Below are 27,986 nucleotides of genomic sequence, written 5' to 3' on the forward strand. Positions count from 1 at the left end.
TCCCAGCGATGAGGAGAGGAGGGGATGGAAAGGGTGGGCTGGGTGGGCGCCGTTGTCATGGCAACAGATTAAGGTCAAAGATATTTTAGACAGCTCTATTAGCACGTTTTGCTCCTGCGGATTAGCACCCACTCGGGATTATTTGATATGGGTGGTGGCATCAGGGATGTGCGATGGTTTGACTGAGGTTAGTGTGTTATCAGTCTCGTTTTGTCATGACAAAGACACGGACCGGTGCAAAGATACAATATATTCAGAGTGAGAGATCATTGCAACTTTTTTGCACTTAGTGTAGGTAGCTACTTTCCCGGCACTGCGTCACTCGTAGGTTGAGTGTCCGCAACAGAACGTCAAACTGTAGCGAGTGGATAGTGATACGCGCGTGCATGTGTTTTTGTACGGGAAAGAGAGTGAGGAGTGGGGAGAAAGAGGGACGTAACGTTAGGTGTGTGCCACCTGACTGCCTGCAGATGCCTTTGCAGCACCAGGGAATGGACCTTCCAAGGGATGTAGGATACATAATACATTTGCGGGGGAAATGCCAATGGAATTTTTGTTTGAACAATGCGTGTCCACGGCTACATATCGACATCTTTTCAAAACAAATGATGTAGCATGTTAGTTTGTGTACTAGCGACAAAAGTGCGCACAGGACTATTATGCAGTCAACACTGCGGCTGCAGCAGGGAGCTACTTGAATTCTCAAATAGTTTTACTAAAGCGACGGGATCCCTGCCGACCACAAGAAAGGCTGCAGGCTTTTCCACAATGACAGTGGCTGTGTCCTGCGTTTCATTCCCATCTAGGGATAGGACGACTGTTTGAATAAAGAGTGTTCTGTCAAGCAAACGATCTCTCTTTGAACGTCTACAGAAGTCATCATCAAATCCAATATGTTTTGCTGTTAAAGGATCGATCAATCAATCATCAAGGACATCGATCAAGATGGAAAGCGAGGTTTTTCTCCCCCATCTAGAGCAATTTATGCTCAGCCCGCTTGTCATTTGGGTAAGTACCCTTCTAGATGTTAATGATGTAGCTATGATAAATGTCCTTGGCGTTGATTTTCCTATTAATAAGCAAATAATGATGTTTTTATTTTTTGTTTTCAGGTGAAGACATTTGGGCAAAACGATGGGAACATGACATTGGATTATTCCGAGTTACTGGATGGGGTAGTTTTGAACAAGATCATGATTCAAATGTAAGTTCTGTCTGATTTTGTTTTGTTTAGTTGCACATTTTGCCCTATGCACTGCAGCCAATAAGGAAGTGTGCTCTGTGCCGGCCTGGTGTAGCCTAATCCAAGTTAATGAGCAGCACTGTCCAGATAAAACAGTTAGTGTAGCTGGAATTTGACACATTTCGACCCAGTAGCCCATGTCAATTATTGACTCATCAACCGTTTCTGCTCATCTGACAGCAAGCTATAATGTTGCTCATAATGTTGCGGTGATCATCCATGCTAATAACGAGAGAATTTACATAATAATAGGCAATTTAACTTGGTTGTATTTTGACTATAATCTGAGTGCCAGTCTCTCTGCTATCATGCTAACTCCTTGTCAGTCATTGTCATGTTTGGCGTGACAATGACATCAGTGGAGATAGGAAGAGCACAAACAGATCTGGGACCAGGCTATTTTGACTCCATTTTGACTCCATTTGGGCATGATATAATTAGAGTGAGTTCTGCTGCCAACTTCATGCAAAAAAAAAATGTATGTACAAAGTGATATAACACTTAACCTGTTTGTACTCCAGTCCTCTCAGAATTTAGCGGCATTTTGGGAATGCTATTTTTAGAGCTCTGAGTTGTGCTGGGTTGGTTAGGGTCATTCTGCCAGACATTTTGTGGTTTCAGAATGAAGTTGTGTTCTTGTCTGTTTCTGCGTGTAGGCTAGTGGATACAGCTGTTACTAGTACAGCACAGAGCGGCTGAAGTTCTTGTTGACTAGTCGATGCTGCACAACAGTGTGTGCTTTGTCACTCGCTCGCTCTGAAGGAGCTCTTTGTCGTCTATCTGTCTCGGTCAAGAATATGTACTGTAACATTTCTAATTGATTTCCAGAAAAGGTCGAGCCTGAGTCCCAGATGGCTTCGTGCAGTCTTTCCAGCTCCATTGCTGATGTGACAATGACAGCGACGAAGTTGACAAGACATTACAAAACAGATCTGGGCCAAAATAGTTTTTTGTGTGAAGTCCATAGCCATCAAAGTCTTAAAGGAAATCTTCAAGAGCTTATTGAGTAGCTTATTGTTGGGGTACCTTATGGCTGGGAGAATTATCATCATCACCCACCTAATCATCACAAAACGATGACCCCTCTGATAGACAGTCATTAGTGTGGCTGGGGGTTTGTTAGACCCAGGCTGTCCAATGAAAAGGCACTATAACCCCATAGAACAACTTTTATTATGGGTAGACATAGCCTAGTTCTGAACCTGAGGTACCTGACTTTTTGGGTGTATAATATCAATATCTCGGACTAATGTAAGTTATGTTTGAAGGGACCCAAATAACTTGAGGTTTAAAAAATATATATATATCCTGTCTTCTTGTGGATAAGAGCATCTGTCACAGTCTGGCCTAAAAAAACAATACACCCCCCCCCCACACACACACACACACATGCATACACACACACACACCACACACACTAATTACACTCACACACACACACACACAATGCTGGGGCCTGCCGGTGGGTTAGGTTTAGGATAATCCCTTGGATTGCATGGAGACCCTCTGGATTAGGGGCTTGTTGATAGTGTTTAGTTTTATGTGGAGAGCGAGACAGGCGGCAGGGAGGGAGACAGTAGTGGCTCAGAGACCTACAGGAGACTATGGGGTCATCCTCATTAGGGCTCACAGTAGTGAAACATTTTGCAATGGGAATCAAACATTTGTGTTTCTTATTGGACCAGTTCAGGTAGTCCCTCCCTGTTTTGGAATGTTTGCTTCCATTTGCTGCCTAATGAATACAACCATGGACAGATACCAGGGTACATCCTATCTGTTACAGGAGGCTGAGGCCAAATAGGTTTAGGTCACTGTGTCAGTCAGATTGCCAGTCGTTAGGGAAATTGAAATGGCTGGGAAGGGAGTGGATGAGTGAAGGGAGGATGCTTTTAGGTGCTTGAGTGGAGTGTTGCTAGCCTGGTCCCAAGTCTGTTTGTGCTGTCTTCCCAACTCGCACGTGTCAAGGACCATATGATTTAGAAACACAGAGCAAACCGATCTGGGACCAGGCTAGAGTGGAGCAGGCGGATGCTATGGCTAGAGAGCAGCTACCATTTGGCTGTGAATTCATCATGCCATGAGCCTGACAGAGGGACTGATGTAATGGGGCAGAAAAAGAGGGAAAAACAGAGAGCGAGAGCTAGAAGCAGGTTTGATGGGAGTTAAAGCCAAGTTTAGCCAGATGTACTATATCTTTATAGCACCTGGCTTACCACATAACTCACCACCTCTTTCGCTGTAGAAATAGCATTGTTATGTAATGTCATTTCATTTTTTTCAGTAATCACAGAGGTAACACTTTACCATCTCTGTGGCTGTAGCTGAAATACGTTGTTGTAATTAAGTTGCTATAACGTTATTCTAATGTTTTCATTCTCCTCAGAAATCCCAAAGCGTCTCTTCATAGCGTCAACATAGTGAACAACGACCCCAGTCAGAGGATTCTGAACCTGACCGTTCTCATCCGTCAAATCAAAACCTATTACCTAGTGAGTTACAGTTATGGATGTTCTCTTAGCGAAGTTTCCACCATTAAACACTCCTCCCTTTTATACTGTATGGAACATTTGAGTTTGAAAGATTGGCAAGTCAAACCACATTCATTCTAGGGAAGGGACACGCACACACACACACACACACACACACACACACACACACACACACACACACACACACACACACACACACACACACACACAGTCTAAAGAAATGCATGATGGGAAGGGTTAATACCCTCTAAGTGAGGAGAGCAGCTCTCTGCACATCTGGCCCACGGCCCTGGCCTGATCTGGTCGGTCACCAGGCCACCCACCAGACTGTCAGCCAGGCTCTTCTTAAGACGACTGCCCTAAATATCACCACATCCACCATGTAAACATCTGTGCAATCAGTGTGTGTCGCTAGGCAGGCTACAGCAGTGCCTGTGCCAGACCTAAAAGGCTTTGGAATGACCCATTTGGGTGGGATCACGACAGAGAACGAGAGAGTCCCTCTCAGTCACGACTGTCTGTCTAATGCTGCGGTTTGGATGAAAGCAATTGTAGTCATTAAAAACAGAGCAATTATACAGACATAAGATCAGTAGGGATTGAGAAATAGAGAATTAAGGTTTTCTTCTGGTGGGTTAGAAAATATAGTACAGTGTGAATGTGTGATAGCCGAGACATACGTTTATATTGTTATATTTCCACTATGGAGATCATTTTGAAACAGAATGTATTTAGCTAGGTTTTTTTGTTGTTGTATGTAACACAATTATTCTAGTGTCTGTATTTATTTACAGGGCATGCATTTGTACAAACCCTCATCATACAGCACACATAGTGTATCATTACAGTGTATAATCTAGAAAAATACATGAAGACTGATAGTCTTTTGAAATGATATTGTCGTAGTTTATAAATAAAGGATCTGTGGTGTGTTTACCACGGTTGAGTACCAGTTCAATCTCATCATCGCAGCAATCTACTTTCCCAAGGGTTTGATTTGGACTCCAGAGGGACAGTTCAATCACTTCTAATTCTTGCTCGGCAAAAAAACAAACAGGAAAGAAACACCAAGAACATTCAAGATATCTAATGAATTCCCCTCAGAATTCCCTATGGGCCCTGGTCAAAAAGGAGTGGATTGCAATTTGGGAGGTATGCTAAGATGGCAAATGAAGACGGCAGCTCTCCTCTCTCTCTCTCTGCAGTAATGTAGGCTACAATGCTTGATCAAGAGATGAAATGGAGTCTGTTTCCCAGACACTATCATTTCAGGACAGATTCAAATTCTGTCATATTTAGACATAATTATTTTGGGATGGAATTGGCCTAGTTTGTGTTAGTCTTAGATTTGTGCATTTTGTGACAGGATTTTTAAAGATATATTTTTTTGTCATATTCAGCTGCAACGTTGCAGCTGTAATCTCTACGTCAAATGTATCCAAGTCTTATTTTGTATGTAGTGCACCAATCACTGGTTGAAGAGATGATTTTATCTCAACTCTATAAACCGCAATCAAAAAAATTTGACTTCACCCTATAATCAGATTTTAGCTCGAGGGGGAAAGCAAAGTGACCCCAGAGCCCAGTCCCTTGAACATTCCTCACTGGAAATGGGTCGCGGTCACTGGAAAAATTGACTGGTTGGTTGGATGGCAGTGGTGGATTTTACTGCATCACAGCTGCATGGCTAGCCAGACTGGAACTCTCTTACTAGGGACTTTACTAATTGTTTCCTGGACTAAAGAGGGGCCCTGGTTTTCTCAATGGGAAATGAAACATTGCATTACACATTCACACCACATTAGCCTAGCTAGCCACTGTAGCGACCAACAAACAGACATGGGTTCGAATAGTATTTAGTGTCTTTCTAATACTTTCACTGTGCTTGATTGAGCTTACCCTGGCACAATGGAATAGTCCCTAAAGTGCAAACCCCGCCCACCTGGCACTCGACACAGGCTAAATAAAATGTGCTACATATTTGAAAGAACATTTTATTTGAACTCAGGTCTGGTCAACAATTCCCCAGACTGGAAAGTGCCTTGGCACCACTGGCATTATAGGCTGAAAGGGTTATGCATAAAGAAGCACCAAAGAAACTGCCCGTTTCTTACAGCCATTCTGGTCCCTCTCCATCTGTTGGCACCAAGTGTACATATTTAAATGCCTGACTATACATACACATCCTTACTCATTCAGATAGCATTGGCCAGATCCCAACAGTGCTTTTTGTCCTTCTGTCTCACGCTTTCATTGTCCTTTTCTGTACCCATCCTCCCTTTTTCATCCCCCCTTTTCTCTTTCCTAGGAGACTCTGAGGCAGCTGATCATGATGCCCTTACCCAACGTGTTGGTGCTTGGCAAGACTCCTCACTGTGGTATGTTTGCCCACCATGCCCACACCGTTTTACATTCTGTTGAGAAACCCAAAGAGAGAGCAGTACACCCTTTAAATTCTACTGGTGGCCATTGAATTCTATGTGAATGTCACGGCTGTTTGAATGATCGGACCAACGTGCAGCATGGTTGTGGTTCCACATACTTATATTTATTGTGAAACGTTGCAAAACACCAAATACAACAAAAAAAACGTGACGCAGAGAGGAAAACACACTACTCAAAAGATAATCATCCACAAAACAGGAAGAGAAAAACCCCTACTTAAATATGATCTCTAATCAGAGGCAACGAGGATCAGCTGCCTCCAATTAGAGATCAACCCAAACAATCCCAACACAGAAATAGAAAAACTAGAACTTAAACATAGAAATAGAAAACATAGAACAAACACCCCCTGTCACGTCCTGACCTTCTCTACCATAGCAAATAACAACTTACTATGGTCAGGACGTGACAGTGAAGTACAGTACTACTTTAGTTCCACAGATGTAGAATCTTCATTTGATCACCCTGTTGTTGCTGAAAATGTCAAACTTTTATTGTATTCAATGTTTAAAAAGGCTTTTAAAGTTGGTAATATCCACTTTAAAATGTCAGACTTGATTTGCCCTAACAACATTTTTATCAACCCCTACAAAAATGTTCATAAATTATAATCCACACAATAATTCACATTTCAGGATTCTTTTCCTTCTTTGAGAAAGTGGTCAAATGAAGATCCTACCTGTAGACTTGGTTTGCCAGTCACACACATCTGTTGAGAGACTAGAAATACCAACTGTATCTGTGCTGCATAGTTAAGTACAGTTTGTAAGATGATTGACACCATCTTAGAGTTTTCAGTATCATCCTTCCATTTGTTGTCCATGACATACCATGACATAATATAATTATTCATATGAGTAAACTGAACACAAACCAGACCAGTTCATTTGCAATGCTGCCCTATAAGTTGACCTCAAAACTCCTGTAAGACAGACTTTGAGGTCCTTCGCTGTCTGTGTCTTCAGCAGATGTGTAATTCAATAGCACACCATCAGTCTGATAGATGTGCTAGCCTTTGTGACAAGCTCTGGCCTGATGAGTGACCCAAATTCACACAGCAGCCTGCCTCAAGTTAGACTACATCTGAATCTCCTTTAATCATTGACTTTAATCTGAATTTAATGTGGGGGTTGTATTTTTGGGGTTTTCTCCTCAGAGCAAAGTCTGGAGGAAATGAAGAAATTACTTCTTCTCTTATTGGGCTGTGCTGTCCAGGTAGGAGGAGTTGGAGGGGTGTGTGTAGTTGTGTGTCACTGTGTGTGTGTGTGTGGGGGGGGGGGGGTGCGTCTGCTTGCTTTTGTGTGTCTGAAATTCAAATGGAAAGGTATTGTTTGAGCTAGCTCATAATTGAGGGTTTGAGGGGGACCCCTGTTTCACCTCACCAACAGGATGTCCATCCCCCAGGCTAGGCTACACACACTCATTAAGACCCTAATCTACTATACCCACTCTGTGTTTTCAGTGTGAGAAGAAAGAGGAGTACGTCGAACGCATCCAGACCCTCGACTTTGACACGAAAGCAGCAATAGCTGCTCATATCCAAGAGGTACAGTATCTCGTTCCACGTTGCGCTTGTCCCTGGTCTGTGCATGACAATGACAGCAGTAGAGTCGGCAAGACAGATCTGGGACTCGGGCTAGCTTGTTCCACATTCAGTAACATGCATATTTCTCTTATGTTGAAGTATTAGTCATTGAGGACATGACAAGGGCAGGCTAGCCATTTGCAAACTGTTTATAGCGGCATGCACCAAACAGTGTTGTGATTTAAATAATTATGTTTTTTTTTAAAACATTACAAACATTAATTTTATAATAATCCGTTAAAGGTCCTATATGACCACAGGGCTGTTAGTGATAAACAGCAACATAATAAATCCATTTAGCATTTGTGAATACATTTTACATGTGGGTGGTCCCAGGAATCAAACCCACTACCCTGGCATTACAAGCACCACATTCTACCAATTGAGCTAAAAAGGACTACGTGGTTAGCTTTATACCACATTTATCCCACATTTATTTATTAAGGAGAACAATAATACCTTTCATAGTATTTAGTTCATATGAGAAATTACGTAATTATTTCCCTCGGGTAATAGAAGTTCACATGGAACTTAAGGTCATAGGTCATTTTGTAATTTTTATTAGGATCCACATTAGCTAACGCCGTAACGCTAGCTAATCTTCCTGGGGTCCAACACCAACTAGCAAGACATTACAAACAACCACAATCAAGACTTCACAAACATTCAACAAGTAGACAATACAGATAATTAAAATACTGACAGGAAACACATTTAACATTCAGTTGATGCATTAGATGTTCTTTTAGTTTTTTCTTGAAGGTGGATTTACTTTTTGCCTGAGAAATATGGATTGGTAAAGAATTTCATTCAGCTATGGCTCTATATAAAACTGTAGATTTAAAGCAATTTGTCCTTGGCTTGGGTTGTTTTAGCTGCCCTGAATTTGCCTGTCTGGTTTGGTGGTTATGCGTGTTGCTAGTATGTAATAACTGGACTGAAAAATTCAGTGTTTTTAAAAAGAATATAACATTCCTAAAGAAAATCAGAAGACTGGATAGTAATTTGTTTTGAACGTGAAGCCATGAGAGATTCTGATGCATTTGTATAATATTCATATGGATAGAGCAATGAAGAGATAATCTGGCAGTCCTGTTTTGAGCCATTTGGAGCTTTTTTAGATCTTTCTGTGCTACAGATGACCATATAACTGGACAGTACTCTAAGTGTGATAGGACCAGGGATTGACCATATAACTGGACAGTACTCTAAGTGTGGTAGGACCAGGGATTGACCATATAACTGGACAGTACTCTAAGTGTGATAGGACCAGGGATTGACCATATAACTGGACAGTACTCTAAGTGTGGTAGGACCAGGGATTGACCATATAACTGGACAGTACTCTAAGTGTGATAGGACCAGGGATTGACCATATAACTGGACAGTACTCTAAGTGTGATAGGACCAGGGATTGACCATATAACTGGACAGTAAGTGTGATAGGACCAGGGATTGACCATATAACTGGACAGTACTCTAAGTGTGGTAGGACCAGGGATTGACCATATAACTGGACAGTACTCTAAGTGTGATAGGACCAGGGATTGACCATATAACAGGACCGTAAGTGTGATAGGACCAGGGATTGAATCACCTGATTCAGTGTGCTAGATGTTACGTACTCCGAACAGGTCACGAGCAATGCAAACTAAATGAAAAGGCTTTCGGATTCCCCAGGAACGAATACCAAAGGAACATTCTAGCACGTGTTGTCTTGTCTGCGTGACAACAGTGCACAGTGTTCTGTCACTGTTACACAGCACGATCATAAAGCGCTTATTGGGAACAGTGCAATGAAAAATTAAAAACTGTCATTGCATTGCCAGTCTTCCATTGTAGCCAATCCAGTCACAGAGGCACTCCTACTTGGTTGCCAATAACATGGTCCAAACATTGTCATTTGAAACATGTGCTGAGTGTTTCGCAACATTAAAGGATGTGTCTAATAACACACATAGATATTGCTAAAAGACCTGCACAGTATTACACTATACTTGACTAGTCACACGAACATGTTTTTAGAGTCATTTATTACGAAGTGGTACCTATGTACAGTATCATTCCACATACTGCTTTGAGATACATATATGTGGAGAATGGAGTGAATGGAATGGCATCAACCCATGTGTTTGGTTTATTTGATAAAATTCCACTCATTCTGCTGCAGCCTTTACCACGAGCCCGTCCTCACCAACCTTCGGTGCTGTAAATCATTGCGACTGCAACTCTCTGTTCCTCTCTGTGATTGGTCAGGTTACCCACAGTCAGGACAGTGTACTGGACCTCCATTGGCTAGAGGCCAGCGAGCTCTGTGCTGAGGACCTGGAGACCCTGTTCAGACGCCTGGTGGACCAGAGAGACACACAGCTGGAGGTAGGGGGTTATAAATGGGTTATGGAGGGTTTATGAATGTGTTATGTTATCCTTATGTAGGCCTGGTGGGCCAGAGAGACACACAGCTGGAGGTAGGTGGTTATAAATGGGTTATGGAGGGGTTATGAAGGGTTATGAATGTGTTATGTTATCCTTATGTAGCCCTGGTGGGCCAGAGAGACACACAGCTGGAGGTAGGGGGTTATAAATGGGTTATGGAGGGGTTATGAAGGGTTATGTTATCCTTATGTAGGCCTGGTGGGCCAGAGAGACACAGAGCTGGAGGTAGGGGGTTATAAATGGGTTATGGAGGGGTTATGAAGGGTTATGATTGTGTTATGTTATCCTTATGTAGGCCTGGTGGGCCAGAGAGAGACACAGCTGGAGGTAGGGGGTTATAAATGGGTTATGGAGGGGTTAGGAAGGGTTATGTTATCCTTATGTAGGCCTGGTGGGCCAGAGAGACACACCGCTGGAGGTAGGGGGTTATAAATGGGTTATGGAGGGGTTATGAAGGGTTATGAATGTGTTATGTTATCCTTATGTAGGCCTGGTGGGCCAGAGAGAGACACAGCTGGAGGTAGGGGGTTATAAATGGGTTATGGAGGGGTTAGGAAGGGTTATGAATGTGTTATGTTATCCTTATGTAGGCCTGGTGGGCCAGAGAGACACACAGCTGGAGGTAGGGGGTTATAAATGGGTTATGGAGGGGTTATGAAGGGTTATGAATGTGTTATGTTATCCTTATGTAGGCCTGGTGGGCCAGAGAGACACACAGCTGGAGGTAGGGGCCACTGTTGACATATTTATATGTTTGTAGGTTTGACCTTGCTGAGTCATACAAGATATTGCTGTGCCATAAAATATTATGTAATTTGACGATAATGTATTTCAATGGAATATCTTTGAGCTTTGTCTTACTAGGCTTTTATAGCAGTAGTTACTGATTGAGTTTTTATATTGATCTGTGGTGAAATGGAGGAACTTGAAAGGGAGGAAGTTGAACTTGAAATGACAAGTGAAGCTAGAAGGAAGTGTCATTTCCTGTCCTATTTTCATCTTTCCTCCCCCTGTTCTTTTCTCCTCCCCACCCCAGACTATTTTAGAGCTAATGCAGGAGAGAGAGTCCACCCTGTCACCCTCTCCGCCCAGCGCCCAGTCCCCCAGTGACTGTCCCAGCATGCAACAGCAGGCGGCATCCCACCAGCACCTGTCTGTAGAGCTGGCCGACTCGAAGGCCAAGGTCAGACGGCTGCGCCAGGAGCTGTGAGTAGTCAGATAAGGACACTCCCAGTCCCAACCCTCCCACTCAGTGGTCATAAAGTCACCTGGGCATGACAATAACAGCAACGGGGTTGGCAAGACGACATAAACAGATCTCGAACGCAGGCTAAGCATAAATGTATTTGAAAGGCACAATCTGTCATTTTAACAGTAATGCAGTACTGCTTCAGGACTTTCTGAGTCATCTTCCACCCAAATGGTCATTGTGTTTAGAGGATACATATGTCATTTCCCTAACCCAGCGTTAGAGGATATACTGTATGTAAGCCTTCTTTAAAGAACTCAAAAGCACCCTAGGGCATCTTCATTTCCTGTTTTATATTCTATACAACATTTGAAATAGCATGAATAAGACCAACTAGTTCCAGTATCATTTTCAATTTTTTTTTAAGAATTAATTGAAAGCAAATTCTGTAAGTGTTTTTTTTTCTCTCGGGTTGTCTCCACATATGTTTGGAGGTTAAACAGTTGAGCTGTGAGACAAGGCAAATGGTGGAGAGAGAGAGAGAGAGAGAGAGAGAGAGAGTCATCCTGAACGGATACAGGAGAAGGTGTCTGGGGATAGTTTGGCCCATATTCTCACCCTGGCCTGCCTTGGCATGAACCTCCAGGGCCTTGCATAGCCGTTGTCCCACTTTGGCCCTCTTCCTCCCTGCCACCCCCCAGACCTGATTCAGCCCTCCATCTCTCCTCCTCTTCTCTCTTTTATCGCTTTCATCGTCTAACTGCGATATGCTGACTCTAGCCCCCGGGCGTACAGTACAGCAGTACAGTGTCCTCATAATGCAACCCAACACGATCTGTTCTGTCCCTAGAAATGTAATAGCTTTAGGTTGTAGTTCACACTTGATGTCAACAAAGTGATAGGTTTGTGAGAAAACATGTACGAGAGAAGCTTTTCTCCTAGGGATTCTAAAACAGAGTCATGCATGGGATGCCGTAGTTCTGGCCAGTGTGGTGCTACTTCCCAGAGAAACTGGGGGTGGAGGAGCGATGGCCTGGGTGCTGCAGTGTGTGGTGAAATGTGGCCAAGCAAGCAGGAGCCAGGCATCCCATATCTGCACTCTTAGAAAAAAAGGGTCCCAGAAGGGTTCTACATGGAGCCCAAAAGGGCTCTACCTAGAACCAAAAGGGTTCTACCTGGAACCAAAAGGGGTTATTCAAAGGGTGCTCTTATATAATATTAAATTGAACGTGTTAAATGTCTTCTCCGAGAGCTGTATATAATGACTGTATGACTTGATCTGTCTGAGTGGATGGGGGGTAGAAGTCAGGACTGTGCGTGTGGCGTGCATGCATTTGTGCGGCAACATTAAGAAAAGCTCTGCATACTTACACCATCCCTCTCCATCTCTTTTTCTCCCCTCCCCTCCCTTCCTCCCTCCATCCCGCTCAGAGAGGAGAAGAGTGAGCAGGTACTGGACTGCAGACAGGAGCTGGAGAACATGGAGGCTGAGTTCAAGAAGATTCAACAGGAGGTAGAGAGAAGTGACGCACGCACACACAAACATACACACACACACACACACACACACACACACACACACACACACACATGGACCTCCTCTCTAACCCTCAGTAACATGACACACAGTATCCTTTCTTCTATCAGAGATTATTCAGATGAATGTACACTATGCTTTAGTGTAGATAAAGCCTTAGTGCTTAGCTAGTGACAGTGGCTAAACCTCAACACTGTTTTCTACGACAGTACGAAAGCTGAAGCTTGACCTCCTGAGTTCCCTAAATCTGTTTTCCTGAAAGGAGAAAGTGAGATTTGTTATTTATTTTCATGCCTAAAACATGGTTTTACATCAACTGAGTTACATGGTCAGAGAAACCTCTCATAAATTCAATGAAGTTCAAAGACTTTAATCTTCAAAAGATAAATACAGTGTAGATAGTTTTGTTTAAACTGTAGATTTATTTTAAGACAGGAGCTACTTCCCAGCATTTTCCTCTCCCCACTTGAGATAACTTTTTGCCGTATATTTACCTCACGACGGTGTCCCATGTATGCTAAAACCCTTTCCCGTGTCGGTGTCCGTATCAGAACTCTGTGTTGCTAGCGGAGGCCCGGTCAGCCCGGACGTACCGTGACGAGCTGGATGCCCTGAGAGAGAGGGCCATCAGGGCTGACAAGCTGGAGAGCGAGGTGGGACGGTACCGCGAGAAACTACACAACCTGGAGTTCTACAAGGCCAAAGTGGAGGTACGGTACCGTTCGGAGAAACACATTCAATACTCCGAATATAGCGTGATAAACAGCCACATTGAAAACAAAATGCTTTTTTACCTTAAAATGTGAATTTTGTCCACTGTTAAATTTATATCAGAACATTTCAGAATGCAAAGCACCGCAGCTACTAATATTTAAAATCAATTGTGAAGGTTTTTACAAATTACTGTTATCGCACTTTGCAAAAACTTAGCTAGATCTCAAACAATACTTCATGTATTTCATCATTTAACAATTGACATAAATGTGTTGTTATCATGTACCCGACAGGAGTTTCTTTGTTTGTAACAGCGTTGATTTGTGTCTTGTCTTGTAGGAGCTGAAGGAGGATAACTCCGTGTTGCTGGAGACTAAGGCTGTACTGCAGCAGCAGCTGGAGGGGTGGAGGGCCCGCTCTGATAAACTGCACCAGCTAGAGAAACACAGTCTGCTGCTCAACGCCAGGGTCCACGTCATGGAACAGGTAGACAACATGGAGTATTATGCAGTGGATTACATCTACGTAAACGGTGGTCAATATGAACATTGAGGGGAAACAGGTTAAAGGTTAAGGGAAGGATAGGAAAGGGACTGGTCTTAGTGCAGGGGAGGATGTGTGTTGGAAGATACATACGATGGAACAGGTTGATGGACAAAGAGGATCATGCATGCTAGATTATGTTGTGGACATGTGTGTGCCATGGTCAAAAGGTCATACTTTCAACGAAGATCAGATAGAGAAATAGGAAGTTGAATATCTTTAGAATAACAACGACGTCATCTCACCCTCGTCCTCTCTCTCGGCCCTTCCCAGGAGAAGGAGGTGGACAGGAGGCGCATGGAGGAGCTGCAGGAGGAGAACCTGGCCCTGGAGCTGGCCCAGAGGAGGAGCATGGAGGAGTCACAGCACCTGGGATGGGAGCTGGAGCAGCTCTCCAGGAGCCCCGACAACCCACAGGGTATGGCTGACAAGTCTTTTTCTACCCACTTCATCTGCCCTGTGGGAGCAGTGGTACTTATGGCAAGAGAAGTGACTTGAAATATCATTCTAACGTTATGGACTATTCTATATGGCACAAAAAGGATAACTTCAATAAGATAATTCAGTCAGTCATTATCTCACCTGTCTGTTCATAGTGGAGGTTATGTAACAGCTAGTTCATATTCCTGTCATCCTTTCGGTCTGATGGTTGTGTTCAGGTCAGAAGTCTCTGGGTGAAGAGGTGGTTGATGGGACCAGGAGTCGTCTGCTGAGGCTGGAGAGAGAGAACCAAAGCCTGCTCAGGACCATAGAGGAACTGAGAGCTGCTGACCTCAGCCTGGGACCGCAGCACAACCATAACCGTGAGCACACGCGGAGGGACGGCCAGCTACCCACAAACACGGTAACTAGCCAGGGACCACGACACAAACATGAACACAATAGCCACACACAGCTGCTCAGGGAGCACACGTACAACCATCAACCCACACATTCGGATTCCCGGCGACTCTATTGAACTATAGCGGTGAGCGGTGCTATTTCCATGTGAAAATGTTGGTTGTGTTTCCTTGTTTATTAGGCTGAGGTGGTTAGAGAGTACCTTGGCAGTTTAGACAACACCTCCTGGGAGCAGTCGGAATTGGTCATCAAAGAGGATTGTGACATTGACATAGACACATCACATCACAGGGACCCAAAGTGCAACGGTGTGTCGGTTGACCTCGAAGGAGAGATTGACCGACTGGAGAGAGAGAGCGAGACCCTCAAGGAGAAGATGGACCTTCAGAAGCAAGAGAAAGGCCAACTCGAAGACGGAGAGTTTTGCGATCTGAGTGACCCCATGGCTGACCTGGAAGCAATAGCTAAAGACAACACCCGCAATCTCCTTCAACCAGGCGCGTCAGTGTCTCTGACGCGTGATACCTCACCCTGCTCTAAGAACAAGAGTCCACGTCGGGAGAACAGTAGCACGGGGCTGCAGACGAGGGCTTCCTCTTCATCCACTAAGCACACAGAGCGCCTGGAAGCTAAGTGTAGAGCCCTGGACACAGAGAACCAGCGGCTTCAGGCTGCCCTGGACAACACAGGTTGGTCTTCTGTGAGAATGTTGTGGTACTGCTGTCTCTTTGTAGCGTTTGGCTCTGTTGCGTTCGATACAGGGCCAATGAGTGGGCAATGTGATGTGCTTTACTTGTTTAGAGATCCATGCTTGTTTATTTTTGTGCTCTGTATGCCTGCTAACCTAATAATTGATGATTGGTGATTAATGAAGTAGCCTATATTCATTCATAATTATTATTATTTATATTTTATCCGCCCACCCATCCATCCATCCATCCACCTATCCATTCATGCATCCATTCACCTCCAGGCCGGAAGCTCCAGCGGCTGGATGCCGAGGTCCACGAGCTGGAGGCTGAGAACCAGATCCTGCAGGCTGGGCTGGAGGAGCTGAGGATCTCCTCGCGGCGCATGGAGCAGCTGGAGCAGGAGAAGCAGACCCTGGAGCAGGAGGCTTCAGGCCTGGAGAGAGACAAGAGGAGGCTGGAGAAGGAGAACCGCAGGCTGAGGCAACAGGCAGAGATCCAGGACTCTACCCTGGACGGCAGCAACCTGAGGGTGGCTAGTCTGGAGAGAGAGAACAGGTATGATGCTAATGTTCACCATGGTATGATCGTGGTGCTAGCAACGTCAGGGTTGTGGGTTTGATTCCCGCTGGAATCACATGTACAGTTGAAGTGGGAAGTTTACATACGCCTTAGCCAAATACATTTAAACTCAGTTTGTCACAATTCCTGACATTTAATCCAAGAAAAATTTGCATACACTTTTTCAGTTCTGCCCACAACTTTTCTATAGGATTGAGGTCAGGGCTTTGTGATGGCCACTCCAATACCTTGACTTTGTTGTACTTAAGCCATTTTGCCACAACTTTGGAAGTATGCTTGGGGTCATTGTTCATTTGGAAGACCCATTTGCGACCAAGCTATAACTTCCTGACTGATGTCTTGAGATGTTGCTTCAATATAGCCACATAATTTTCCTACCTCACGATGCCATCTATTTTGTGAAGTGCACCAGTCCCTCCTGCAACAGAGCACCCCCACAACATGATGCTGACACCCCCGTACTTCACGGTTGGGATGGTGTTCTTCGGCTTGCAAGCCTCCCCCTTTTCCTCCGAAACTAACGATGGTCATTATGGCCAAACAGTTCTATTTTTGTTTCATCAGACCAGAGGACATTACTCCAAAAAGTACGATCTTTGTCCCCATGCACAGTTGCAAACCGTAGTCTGGCTTTTTTTATGGCAGTTTTGGAGCAGTGGTTTCTTCCTTGCTGAGCAGCCTTTCAGGTTACGTCAATATAGGACTCGTTTTACTGTGGATATAGATACTTTTGTACCTGTTTCCTCCAGCATCTTCACAAGGTTCTTTGCTGTTGTTCTGGGATTGATTTGCACTTTTCGCACTAAAGTACGTTCATCTTTAGGAGACAGAACGCGTCTCCTTCCTGAGCGGTATGACGGCTGTGTGACCCCATGGTGTTTATACTTGTGTACTATTGTTTGTACAGATGAACATGGTACCTTCAGGCATTTGGAAATTGCTCCCAAGGATGAACCAGACTTGTGGAGGTCTACAATTTATTTTCTGAGGTCTTGGCTGATTTCTTTTGATTTTCCCATGATGTCAAGCAAAGAGGCACTGAGTTTGACGGTAGGCCTTGAAATACATCCACAGGTACACCTCCAATTGAATCAAATGATGTCAATTAGCCTATCAGAAGCTTCTAAAGCCATGACATAATTTTCTGGAATTTTCCAAGCTGTTTAAAGGCACAGTCAACTTAGTGTATGTCAACTTCTGACCCACTGGAATTGTGATACAATGGATTGTAAGTGAAATAATCTGTCTGTAACAATTTTAGGAAAAATTGCTTGTGTCATGCACAAAGTAGATGTCCTAACTGACTTGCCAAAACTATAGTTTGTTAACAAGAAATTTGTGGAGTGGTTGAAAAACGAGTTTTAATGACTCCAACCTAAGTGTATGTAAACTTCCGACTTCAACTGTATAAAAAGGTATGCACTCGTATACAAATGTATCTACTCATATACAATACAATATACAAAAATATATGTCCTCACTGTACTGTAAGTCGCTTTGGCTAAAAGCATCTGCTAAATGGTTTATATTTCTATTCAATTATAACAGGGGGATGGGGAAGGAGGTGGAGAGACTGAAGGAGGTGGAGGAGAGGGTCAAGGGGCTGGAGAGGGATAACAGAGAGCTGGCCAAGCAGGGAGCGATCCACCAGAGGGCCCTGGTCACCCTGAGAGAGGTGAAGCTACTCAGATCAGCATTAGCTTCTTATGTGTGATATTCATGTATTTCAGTGTGCCTGACATGACAGATTCGTAAGTTTCCTTATGGAAAGATAAAGTTAAGCGAGCTTGAAGTCGTGGAGATTTAGATCACAATTGTTTTTGATTTAACAGCTCTCTGATAAATAGGTAATTGGTCACAAGAGCTTTACATGGCTGCAAGAGGAGTCACTGAACTGACCGTCTTTCCTCTGTAGGAGTTGGTGGGTGACAAGCTGAAGACCCAGCAGAGGGAGAATGAGCTGGAGAGGCTGGCCCACGAGCTGGAGATGAGAGTCCTCAACAAGGACACGTCACCACAGAGTGACGAGGAAACTCCAGACAACAGGTAAACACCGGACACAGTGAGGTTCATGCAACTCATTTAGTCTACCCCCCTTAAACCAGGTTAGGTGGTAGTTACACAAATCTTCAATTAAGTTTGTGAATGGCTGTGTTATACACATAACAATAGATTGGTGAGTTATTTTTCAATAAAATAAATTACAATCAGTGACAAAATACAGAAAAACATGTCTACTTTTCCCTCTCCCACGTATTGTTCTAAATCCCCTTTATTTTATTTCCCTCTCCCCAGTAGGTTCAAGATGTTGGAGTCTGAGCTGGAGTCGTCTCTGAAGAGGTCCCTGCAGATCAAAGAAGACAAGATGGCTGCCGTTGAGGCTCGTCTGCAGGAGTCTTCCACCCTCAACCAGCAGCTACGTCAAGAGCTCAAGACTGTGAGTTTGGCCTAAAGTTCCTCGGTTTCAAAGGGAAACTATAGCTTGTCTACATTCATTCACTTTTACATTAGAATTCTTTGTCAAAGCATGTTGAAAAATGGCCTCGCTCAGTAGCAATATCTGACCTTTGATCTTGACCCCTACAGGTGCGTCTGAACTACGAAGCCCTGCTGCAGAGGGAGGAGGAGGAGCATGCGGCCCGTAGCCCCACCCCTCAGAGGGAGAGTGACAGGGCGGTAAGCGGATGGCAGCGGGAGAGCCAGGAGGCCACCAGGGAGCTGCTGAGGGTCAAGGACCGCCTCATCGAGGTGGAGAGGAACGTGAGTGGAGAACTTTGTGTCATCATGTTGTGACTAAGCACTAAATTTGATGCTCTTACTTACATTTTTATATTTTCTGAAATGCACCTGACTTTGTTTAAAGTCCTCCCAATAATGACTATGGGATGATAGAAATCAAACCTACTTTACATTTTAGTCATTTAGCAGACTCTTCATTATTTCATTACATTACATTGCCACGTTAATACAAATGTTATCCATCTCAACCAGACTATTACTATGGATCAACGCCAGCTTCACATTTTTTCTATGTATTATTGACTTGTCCCTCTTTTCCTCCCCTACTGCAGAATGCCACACTGCAGGCAGAGCGTCAGGCACTGCAGGCCCAGCTCAGACAGCTGGAGACCCAGTCAGACGGCCTACAGGCTCAGATTCTGGCCCTGCAGAGACAGACCGCCTCCCTGCAGGAGAACAACACGGCTCTCCAGACACACAACGCTAACCTGCAGGTGAGAGGAGCAACATTCCTGATATACTAATATACTCCTAGTATACTGATAAGATACTCAAAATACAGAAATACCCACACACTGATTTAATGCTTCCAAAATATGAACTTTTATTTGGAAGTGAGTACTTTTATTTTGAAGTGAAATCTGTGTGCCAATATCCATTCTACATTGGATTCATCTTGTTTTTATACCTAGGACTCAAGTTGCCTCATATAATGCCATTTTAGTAGAACCTGATACTGTAAGGCCGGTGTTACATGAAGCAGTTTGAATGCAACTTTAGTTGATTTGTTAAATGTGAACCACTTCCTATAGAGTCCTTTCATACATGGTATGAGTAGTATTTCATCTTATACAGTATAAACTCATACCTTTGAATTACAACCTTTTCACACATAATAATCATCTTCACGCCTATCCATCCACAGGTGGAGAAGTCCACTCTGAACTCCCAGAGTGCATCACTCTTGGCCCAGAACGCTCAGCTCCAATGCCAACAATCCAGCACTGAGGGTGATAAGGAGGTGGCCGTGCGCGAGCGCGAGGAGCTGCGCGGCGTGCACGACCAGCTCCTGAGGGACCACGAGAGGCTGGCGGCGCTGCACGAGAGACAAGCCATGGACTACGAGGCCCTGATGAGAAAACACGGCTGTCTGAAGAACGTCCACCGCACTCTGGAGCTGGAGCATAGAACGCTGGAGGACAGGTAGAGGAGGGGGACCAGAGACCATTCTGATTCTAAGTCATGGTTCATGGTATACAATTTGAATGCTTGATTAATGGTTGCTTAAATTCCACCTCTCAACATAAAAGTACATTTTTTTTGTGTAGCTATGTTATGTTCTCGTGCAACAATGAGGATATCTGTTGTGCCACCAAGTGAAATGGATCTTGAAAAATCATGTGGATTTTAGAACTACGGTATATAGGTTCTACCCATTCATATTTTATCAAAGACACTCATCAATGGCTGTGACAGTCATTTCCCATCCATGCAACAACAACAGAAACCGAGGGGAAAGCTCTCTAAATAACCACGATGGTGTGTTGCTGTAGGTACAAAACCCTGCTGCAGCAGAAGGCCAAACTAGAGGGTCTGGAGAAGGCTCTGAGAGAGGAGCAGGACAAGATGTCTGTGGAGAAGGAGCAGCACAGGACCACCGCCTCAGAGTGTCGACAGCTCCGGGATGAGAAGGACTGGTGAGGGGTGCACATAACATACACACACACACACAGCATCTCCTAAAGATGACAAAGACTCCCTCTACACACAGCATAGCTGACTACACACATAAACTCACAATAAATATAGTTACAGGCTGATAGCTTTTACATAGAATTCAGAGAAATTGCTTGAATAACTTGTGACATTCAGAGAACTTTGCTTGTATAACTGTTGTTCTTATCAATATGTTTCGCCTTACTTTGTCAGAGTGTCTCTTCTATGTATATTTCTATGTGCCCCCAGGCTGAACCAGACGTACCGTCAGCTGTTGAAGGATCAGGAGGAGCTCCAGGCGGACCATAAGAACATGAAGACCCTGCTGAACAGCACCAAGCTGGAGCAGACCAAGCTAGAGTCCGACTTCAACAAGCTCAGAGAGCAGTACCAACAGCTAGACATCACCAACACCAAGCTCACCAACCAGTGTGAGGTATGAAGGATATATTTAAGCAATAAGGCTCGAGGGGGTGGTAAATGACCAATATACCATGGTTAAGGGCTATTCTTAACCACGACGCAACGCGGAGTGCCTGGATACAGCCCTTAGCCGTGGTATATTGGCCATATACCACAAACCCCTGAGGTGCCTTATTGCTATTATAAACTGGTTACAAACGTAATTAGACCAGTAAAAATGTAAGTTTTGTCATACCCGTGGTATACCACGGCTGTCAGTGAATAAAAATTCAGGGCTCGAACCACCCAGTTTCTAATAATAATTTTACCATCCAGGTTCATTTTTGTTATAATTAAAAATATATTCACCTAAAAGCATCCATTTTAATCAATCAAAACTTGATAAAAATGCCAATATTCTGTACAGTTGAAATGAAGGTGTTGTTGATCGTATTGTAATGAAACAGTCAGGGAGTGAGGCTCGAACCCTCCACCTTCTGACCCGAAGCCCAGCCCGCCATCGACTCGTGTGGCAAAGTCGATTCTCCACCCTTATTAACCCAGGGTCGTTACAGCATTGCTGGCAAAGTAATTGGATTTTGTATTCCCAAAGCACTATACAAAGAGTTTATGTGAGGATATACGCATTCGCATTTGCTCTCAAAGCAGTTTGGTGCCAGATTGATGAGTTGTAGTAATTATATCATTAAAGAAGTCATTAACATATAGTATGTGCGATTGTGTCTAGCTGCTGAGTCAGTTGAAGGGGAACTTGGAGGAGGAGAACCGTCACCTGCTGGACCAGATCCAGACCCTGATGCTGCAGAACCGCACCCTGCTAGAACAGACCATGGAGAGCAAGGACCTGTTCCACGTAGAACAGAGACAGCACATGTAAGGGACCCATCTATCTGGCTGAATGCCAAGTCGTAGAGCTTTAACCCCTTGCAATCCAACTTGCAGTTAATGGACTGAATTGAGGTTAATTGAACCAAATAAAATAGATTTTCCACCAGTAGCAGACACTGTACAGTATATCTACAGTATATAAGAGCATAGTTTGTACAATAGCAGCTACAGCCACAGTATAGTTCTTCTCATAATGATAGACCTATGGAATGTATTCACATTATGCGAAAACAATAAGCTTCACATAGGACACAAGGCATTCCAGAGCAGCACAAAACAAAAGGCATTGATTTAGCTATAGAGCACCGTTGCACCAAAAACACAGTGCATCCCATCATATTTCAAGCACCAAAAACACTGGGAATCTGAGTTTGACAGAGCATGGATTATTGATGTAGTCTGCCATCTGTAGTGCCAGTTTAGAAAAAAAGTTAACTGACCTATCTTCTGGACATATGGGGCATACTACGCGGGGCATATTACTGTGTAATATGTATGGAAATATAACATTCACATTCTTTTCACCTGGGTCGTATTCATTGCGGCATGCAACGGAAAACGCTTTGCAACGGAAAACGGAAATGAGAGTTTCTTATTGGACGAGTACATGTAGTTCCTCACTGTTTCAGTCCATTTTCTTCCATTTGGTGCCTTAATAAATACGACCTTGGGGTTCGATGTTGTTTAAAGGTGCCGGGTGCGACAGTGTGACGGTTGAGACAGTTCAGTCAGAGTTTATTCTAAGATGTAAACACACCGGCCATCTTTGCAGCAGCGACACCTCTTCTGTTGATGTTACCTCTCTGTGTGAAACACGGTGTTTTTCTCTCTCTCCTCTCTCTCTCAGAGACAAGCTGAATGAGCTGAGGAGACAGAAGGAGAAGTTGGAGGAGAAGATCATGGATCAGTACAAGTTCTATGACCCCTCACCCCCACGGAGGTACAGTGCCGTTTGGAGTAGAAATCAATTCACTTTGACAGTGACAAGATTCATTAGTTTGGATACAGTATTAGTTAGTTTTACCTGTTTATTATTAAGACCATTTTTCCATCGGGGACAATAGAGTTTATCCTATTCTATATCGATTTTAACATATCTATTATATTTCCCGAGGCGTGGGAACTGGATCGCCCTGAAGATGAGGAAGCTGATGAAGTCGAGGAGCCGCGAGCGTTGTGGCCCCGCCTCCTCCTCTGACCACCATCGCTCCCTCACCCCCACACGCTCCGGGTCCTTCGAGGCCCTCCCGCCCACCTCCCCCTCTGCTTCCTGTTGCCAGGACAACGGCTCCTTCGTGGGTTCGGACGGCTCGGGTGGGTCCACCACCTCCCCCCGGAGGAGCAGCAGTGAGTATGACCTCCTTATCCCCTCCCATTGGTCCCGTCTGAGAGCCCTGATAGGCCAGGCAGGAACGGGCTGTCCAATCACGCTCCGCCATCACCACAGGCCCACCCGCCCTGCTACGAGCTATAGGCCAAGAAGAGAGAGCGACAGCTAGGCCCGTTCCCCCGCCACGGCCGACCCCGCAGCCACAGCCATCAGGGATAGAACAGAAAGATATGGGCGGATCCAGTTACTGCAGGGAACCTCCCCCAGCCACCACCGATTGGACAGGGAGACAGAAGTCACTCAATTGCTACATCTTTATTTGACGGCCCTACAAGACAGACTCCTCCTATTTGTATCAAGGTAGACCCGCCTCCCAGGCTCTTTACACAGAGATCTATGAGAAGGAATAAAAATGATCTGTTGGAAGCTCATCTGTTGCTGTGCCATTGTATAGGAGTCTCCTGGGTAAGAAATCATCATACACACTTGACTTCTAAAGGGGTAAGATGTAGGGCTGCTCTGTCTGTATCTACCCTGTATAGCAGGATAACCCAACTCTTACCCTACGAGGTCCGGAGCCTGCGGGTTTTCTGTTCTACATAATAATTCATTGCACACACCTGGTGTCCCAGGTCTAAATCAGTCCCCGATTAGAGGGGAACAATGAAAAAATGCAGTGGAACTGGCTTGGAGGTCCAGAGTGTAGTTTGAGGGCTGTGTTGTGTACGTGGGTTTCTATGACAGACAGTGCTTGCAGAAACAGTTGTTACTTAGTGTTGCACTATGGATATGTCTGCATGTTTCTTTATGTAGATCCTTCCCTCAATAAGGCCAAACTCGTGTTTTGTCTATTTCTGTCTTTCCCCGTGTCTGTTTTGTGTGTGTTAACGTGTTCTCTCCGTTCCCCTCCCTTCATCCTCCCCTGTTTCTCCCTCCCCTGTCCCTTGTTGTCCCACACTGTAAAGTGTCCACTCTGAAAATCTTTCCCCTTATGAGGAACAGACTGAAGGATAAGGACAAAGTCAAGTCTCTCTTTCGTCGTTCCATGTGTAAGAAACACGATGGGACGATGTCTCGTGACTACCTCATCTTGGCTGCAACCTGCCTATTTTCTCATCATTAGCAAACTATTAGCCTGGGTCCCAGATCTGTTTGTGCTGTCTTGCCAACTTCTTAGGATTGACAATTCCATACGAAGTTGGCAAGACAGCACAAACAGATCTGGGCCCCAGGCTAGTGAACTATGCTTTACCTTATTCTTTAGTCTACCATTGTCTAAATGAATGCAGCAGAAATCCTCCTAGACAATACTCTTGGAATTCCGTGTAGAGTTCTGCGAAGTGTGCAGCTTGGCAACCTTCCTATTATTGAGTTCAGCCATAATATTGCTATATATTGCAATTTTCATACCCATACCCACTCTTTCTCGCTGTTAGCATAAGCATCCGCCACCATAGATATTCTCACTCTTCTATTCTCCATGCAGTTCTGTAGAGTTACACAAGAGGTCAGGAAATACTGCATTGCAGAACACTGGTACAGCATAATGTTTTAGTTTCTCAGGACCACATTGCTGGAAGGCAAGAAGTCTCTGACGGAGGTTGTGAGGCTAAAACCGTAGTTATTGATAAACGTCATACTTTTCAAGTGAAGTGTGTAGAATCTTCTCTCCTTTGAATGAAAGACAGGTAGGGAAAGACAATATAGGACTTCCCCATTACCAGAGGCAACTCAAGTCACCTTTCTCCACCTCCACCCCCAGCCCTGAATGACCTGGACAAACTGAATGACTTGGTGTACCCCTCAACCCTGTCTGAGGACCCTGAGCAGCTAGAGGGGTCAGAGGTCAAGAATGACAGATCCAGGAAGGAGTCTATGACCTCATCCATGAGTGACTCCATCTTGTCCATCATCAACCATCAACACCAGCCCACCACCACTCCTTTGTTTTATCCCACCACCACTGCTGCTGCCGCTGCCACTGATAGCAATGAGCTATGTTTGACAGGTAGAGTCATTCCACCATCCATATTACGTCCTATTTGACATCTTCATCAGCTATCTGCTATGAACACCTTTTGCTGTAGTTTTAAGAATCATGCTACAAGGGTACATTTGCTAAGGGGTTTGAGCTACAACGTCTCTATAGGGATGTGTTGCTTCATACATCTGCAATTCAGTTTGTTTGAATGAACACTACCACTTCCCATATGCTTCTCTTGCTTTTAACCTGATCAGTTTGAACGCAACACTGCCTCACTCCTGGATACCCAAACAGTGTTGTCTCATTTTCTGTCCTCTGCCATTTTGTGTTGCACAGACAAGGATTATAATGACAGTGCTGTGGCGACTGACTTTGACGACGGTGATGAACTACAAAACCATGGTAAACAACATCCCGCTAACTCATTATTTGAGGGTTCCCAAATGGCACCCTATTCAGTGCACTACTTTTGGCCAGAGCCCTATGTAGAGAATAGGGTGCCATTTGGGATGCAGACCATGTATACGGATTTATAAGGAGTTAAAATGATGAATAAATCAATATAACTGTTAACATGGCCTTTTTTCAAGTTAATCTCTTATTTTGCTCAAAGTAGGCATTAGTCTGAACAGCTTGATAATACTGCCCTCTATATGCAGAAATAATAATATAACGTGCATTTACTAGCTTGTATTGTCGCCTATGCTATGTTTATTTTACATAAAAAGTGTTTATAATACATTGTGAAAATGCATACATTTTCCGGACAGTTGTAATCAAGAGTGTAGCCTGCTGTTGGAGTAACCTAAAGAGACGTTCTCTCCATCCGTGGTTCCCCCAGGTCTGAATGGCGTGCCGAGTCGTGCCCAGAGCCAGAGCAGCGGAGAGTTCAGCCTCAGCCAAGACAACGAACCCTGGTCCAACGGCAGTAGCCCGGTCCAGCCGCCTCCTTCATCACGCCGCTCCTCTTCCTCCTGCCTCCCGCCTAGCGATACCTCCACCCCCCGACACACACGGCAGAACCCCTCGCCAACCACACACGCACAGCAGCGATCCACTTCCTCAACACACACCAGCAGCAACAAACACAGAGAGATGGTAGGAGTGAAGGACTCCTCACCTATTGCCATAGCAAACACCCAGGGTTCAATTCCCTGTAGGGGGAGGGAGGTGGGTAGCACCCAGGACCCCTGGCCCAGGAGTGTCCTCAGGAGGTGTGCCAGCGGCAGCAGAGCCCCCCAGCGCCCTTCCGATGGGAATGTGCCCAAAACAGCTCAGGGGCAGGTTGCCGTACTATCTCGATCTGGATTAGGTCTGAACAAAGCTCCAGAGACCACCACCACCCGAGCCTCAGCCATGTCCCCGATCACGGTGCTCTACGTCCAGGGTAAATCTTCCTCGGTGTCTGGGTGTCTTAACTGCTTCTCCACCCCATTGGGGAAGGAGGCGCGTCTAAGAGGGCCATGGTCTCCTACCTCTCTACCCCGGGCCAGCAGCGTCATCTCAACAGCCGAGGGTTCCTCTCGACGATCCAGTGTCAACAGTGACACTAGGGTGATGGCGAAAGTAGATCCCTTACCTATCATGGAATCTGATGGGAGCCCAAATCAGGAGACGGACACGGTTAATCAGAATCAGAACAAGCAGAACAATCCAGAAGAACCAGACTCTGATAATCAACCACCACCCCCAAGCAAACCCCCCAGAGACCCAGCGATAGCCACCAATCGGCCCAAATCCACCTGCCAGGAATCCCTCTTCAGCGGGACCCCGTTCAACCTAGACTCTGTCTTCTCAGACACTATCTTTAGAGAGTCGGTAGTCACCACCACTACTAGTAACAACAGCAATAATAACGATAAGAACCAGACTTTCCTCTGTCTGAACCCAGAACTGGAGCGTAACGTCAGTTGCCCGCCCCTGAGGCAGGAGTCCACTAACGGCACGGCACTGGGACACATGGACAATGTACAGAGCCAAAATAGAGGACGAGAAGACTGTGAGAGTGATACTGTGGAAATCACTCAGTGCTGATTGCTGATGACAAGCAGTTTGTAGTTGCATGTATACGGTCCTGTATTGAATTCTGCAATAGAAACAGGGAGTTGTGAATGTCAATACCAACGTAGTACCAACCATTACCAAAGTAGTACCAACCATTACCAACGTAGTACCAACCATTACCAATGTAGTACCAACCATTACCAACGTAGTACCAACCATTACCAACGTAGTACCAACCATTACCAACGTAGTACCAACCATTACCAAAGTAGTACCAACCATTACCAACGTAGTACCAACCATTACCAACACAGTACCAACCATTACCAACGTAGTACCAACCATTACCAACGTAGTACCAACCATTACCAACGTAGTACCAACCATTACCAACGTAGTACCAACCATTACCAACGTAGTACCAACCATTACCAACGTAGTACCAACCATTACCAACGTAGTACCAACCATTACCAACATAGTACCAACCATTACCAACGTAGTACCAACATTGTTTAAAAGAGAAGCAAACATCATAATTATTTCCTATTGTGTTAATGCAATAACTGTTATTCTCCTTATAGGTGCTTTTGAAGTAGTGATGTTTTGG

At 44.7% G+C, this 27,986-nt stretch overlaps 1 protein-coding gene across 4 annotated transcripts; it reads left to right on the forward strand.

The window, feature by feature from the left end:
• Positions 1-210: 210 nt before the first annotated feature.
• Positions 211-27,805, forward strand: LOC115178311 (girdin). 4 transcript variants are annotated; one of them, XM_029739436.1, is made up of 29 exons: positions 211-1,008; positions 1,113-1,204; positions 3,627-3,732; positions 6,041-6,110; positions 7,334-7,392; positions 7,640-7,723; positions 10,019-10,138; positions 11,235-11,404; positions 12,819-12,900; positions 13,476-13,634; positions 13,978-14,124; positions 14,455-14,599; positions 14,841-15,025; positions 15,203-15,710; positions 15,995-16,268; positions 17,841-17,967; positions 18,208-18,338; positions 18,588-18,729; positions 18,879-19,052; positions 19,364-19,525; positions 19,957-20,234; positions 20,585-20,728; positions 20,997-21,183; positions 21,898-22,043; positions 22,906-22,998; positions 23,173-23,405; positions 25,151-25,396; positions 25,709-25,774; positions 26,214-27,805. In XM_029739436.1, exons 1-29 carry the CDS (start codon positions 946-948, stop codon positions 27,404-27,406), a joined length of 5,586 nt encoding a protein of 1,861 aa, XP_029595296.1. In that variant the 5' UTR covers positions 211-945; the 3' UTR covers positions 27,407-27,805. The 4 variants fall into 4 exon arrangements, with proteins under 4 accessions (XP_029595296.1, XP_029595298.1, XP_029595300.1 ...); XM_029739438.1 differs by lacking the exon at positions 25,151-25,396; XM_029739440.1 differs by lacking the exons at positions 25,709-25,774; positions 26,214-27,805 and having other exon boundaries at positions 24,354-25,218.
• Positions 27,806-27,986: the final 181 nt, after the last annotated feature.

Source organism: Salmo trutta, chromosome 38, assembly GCF_901001165.1.
Source record: "Salmo trutta chromosome 38, fSalTru1.1, whole genome shotgun sequence".
NCBI lineage: Eukaryota > Metazoa > Chordata > Actinopteri > Salmoniformes > Salmonidae > Salmo > Salmo trutta.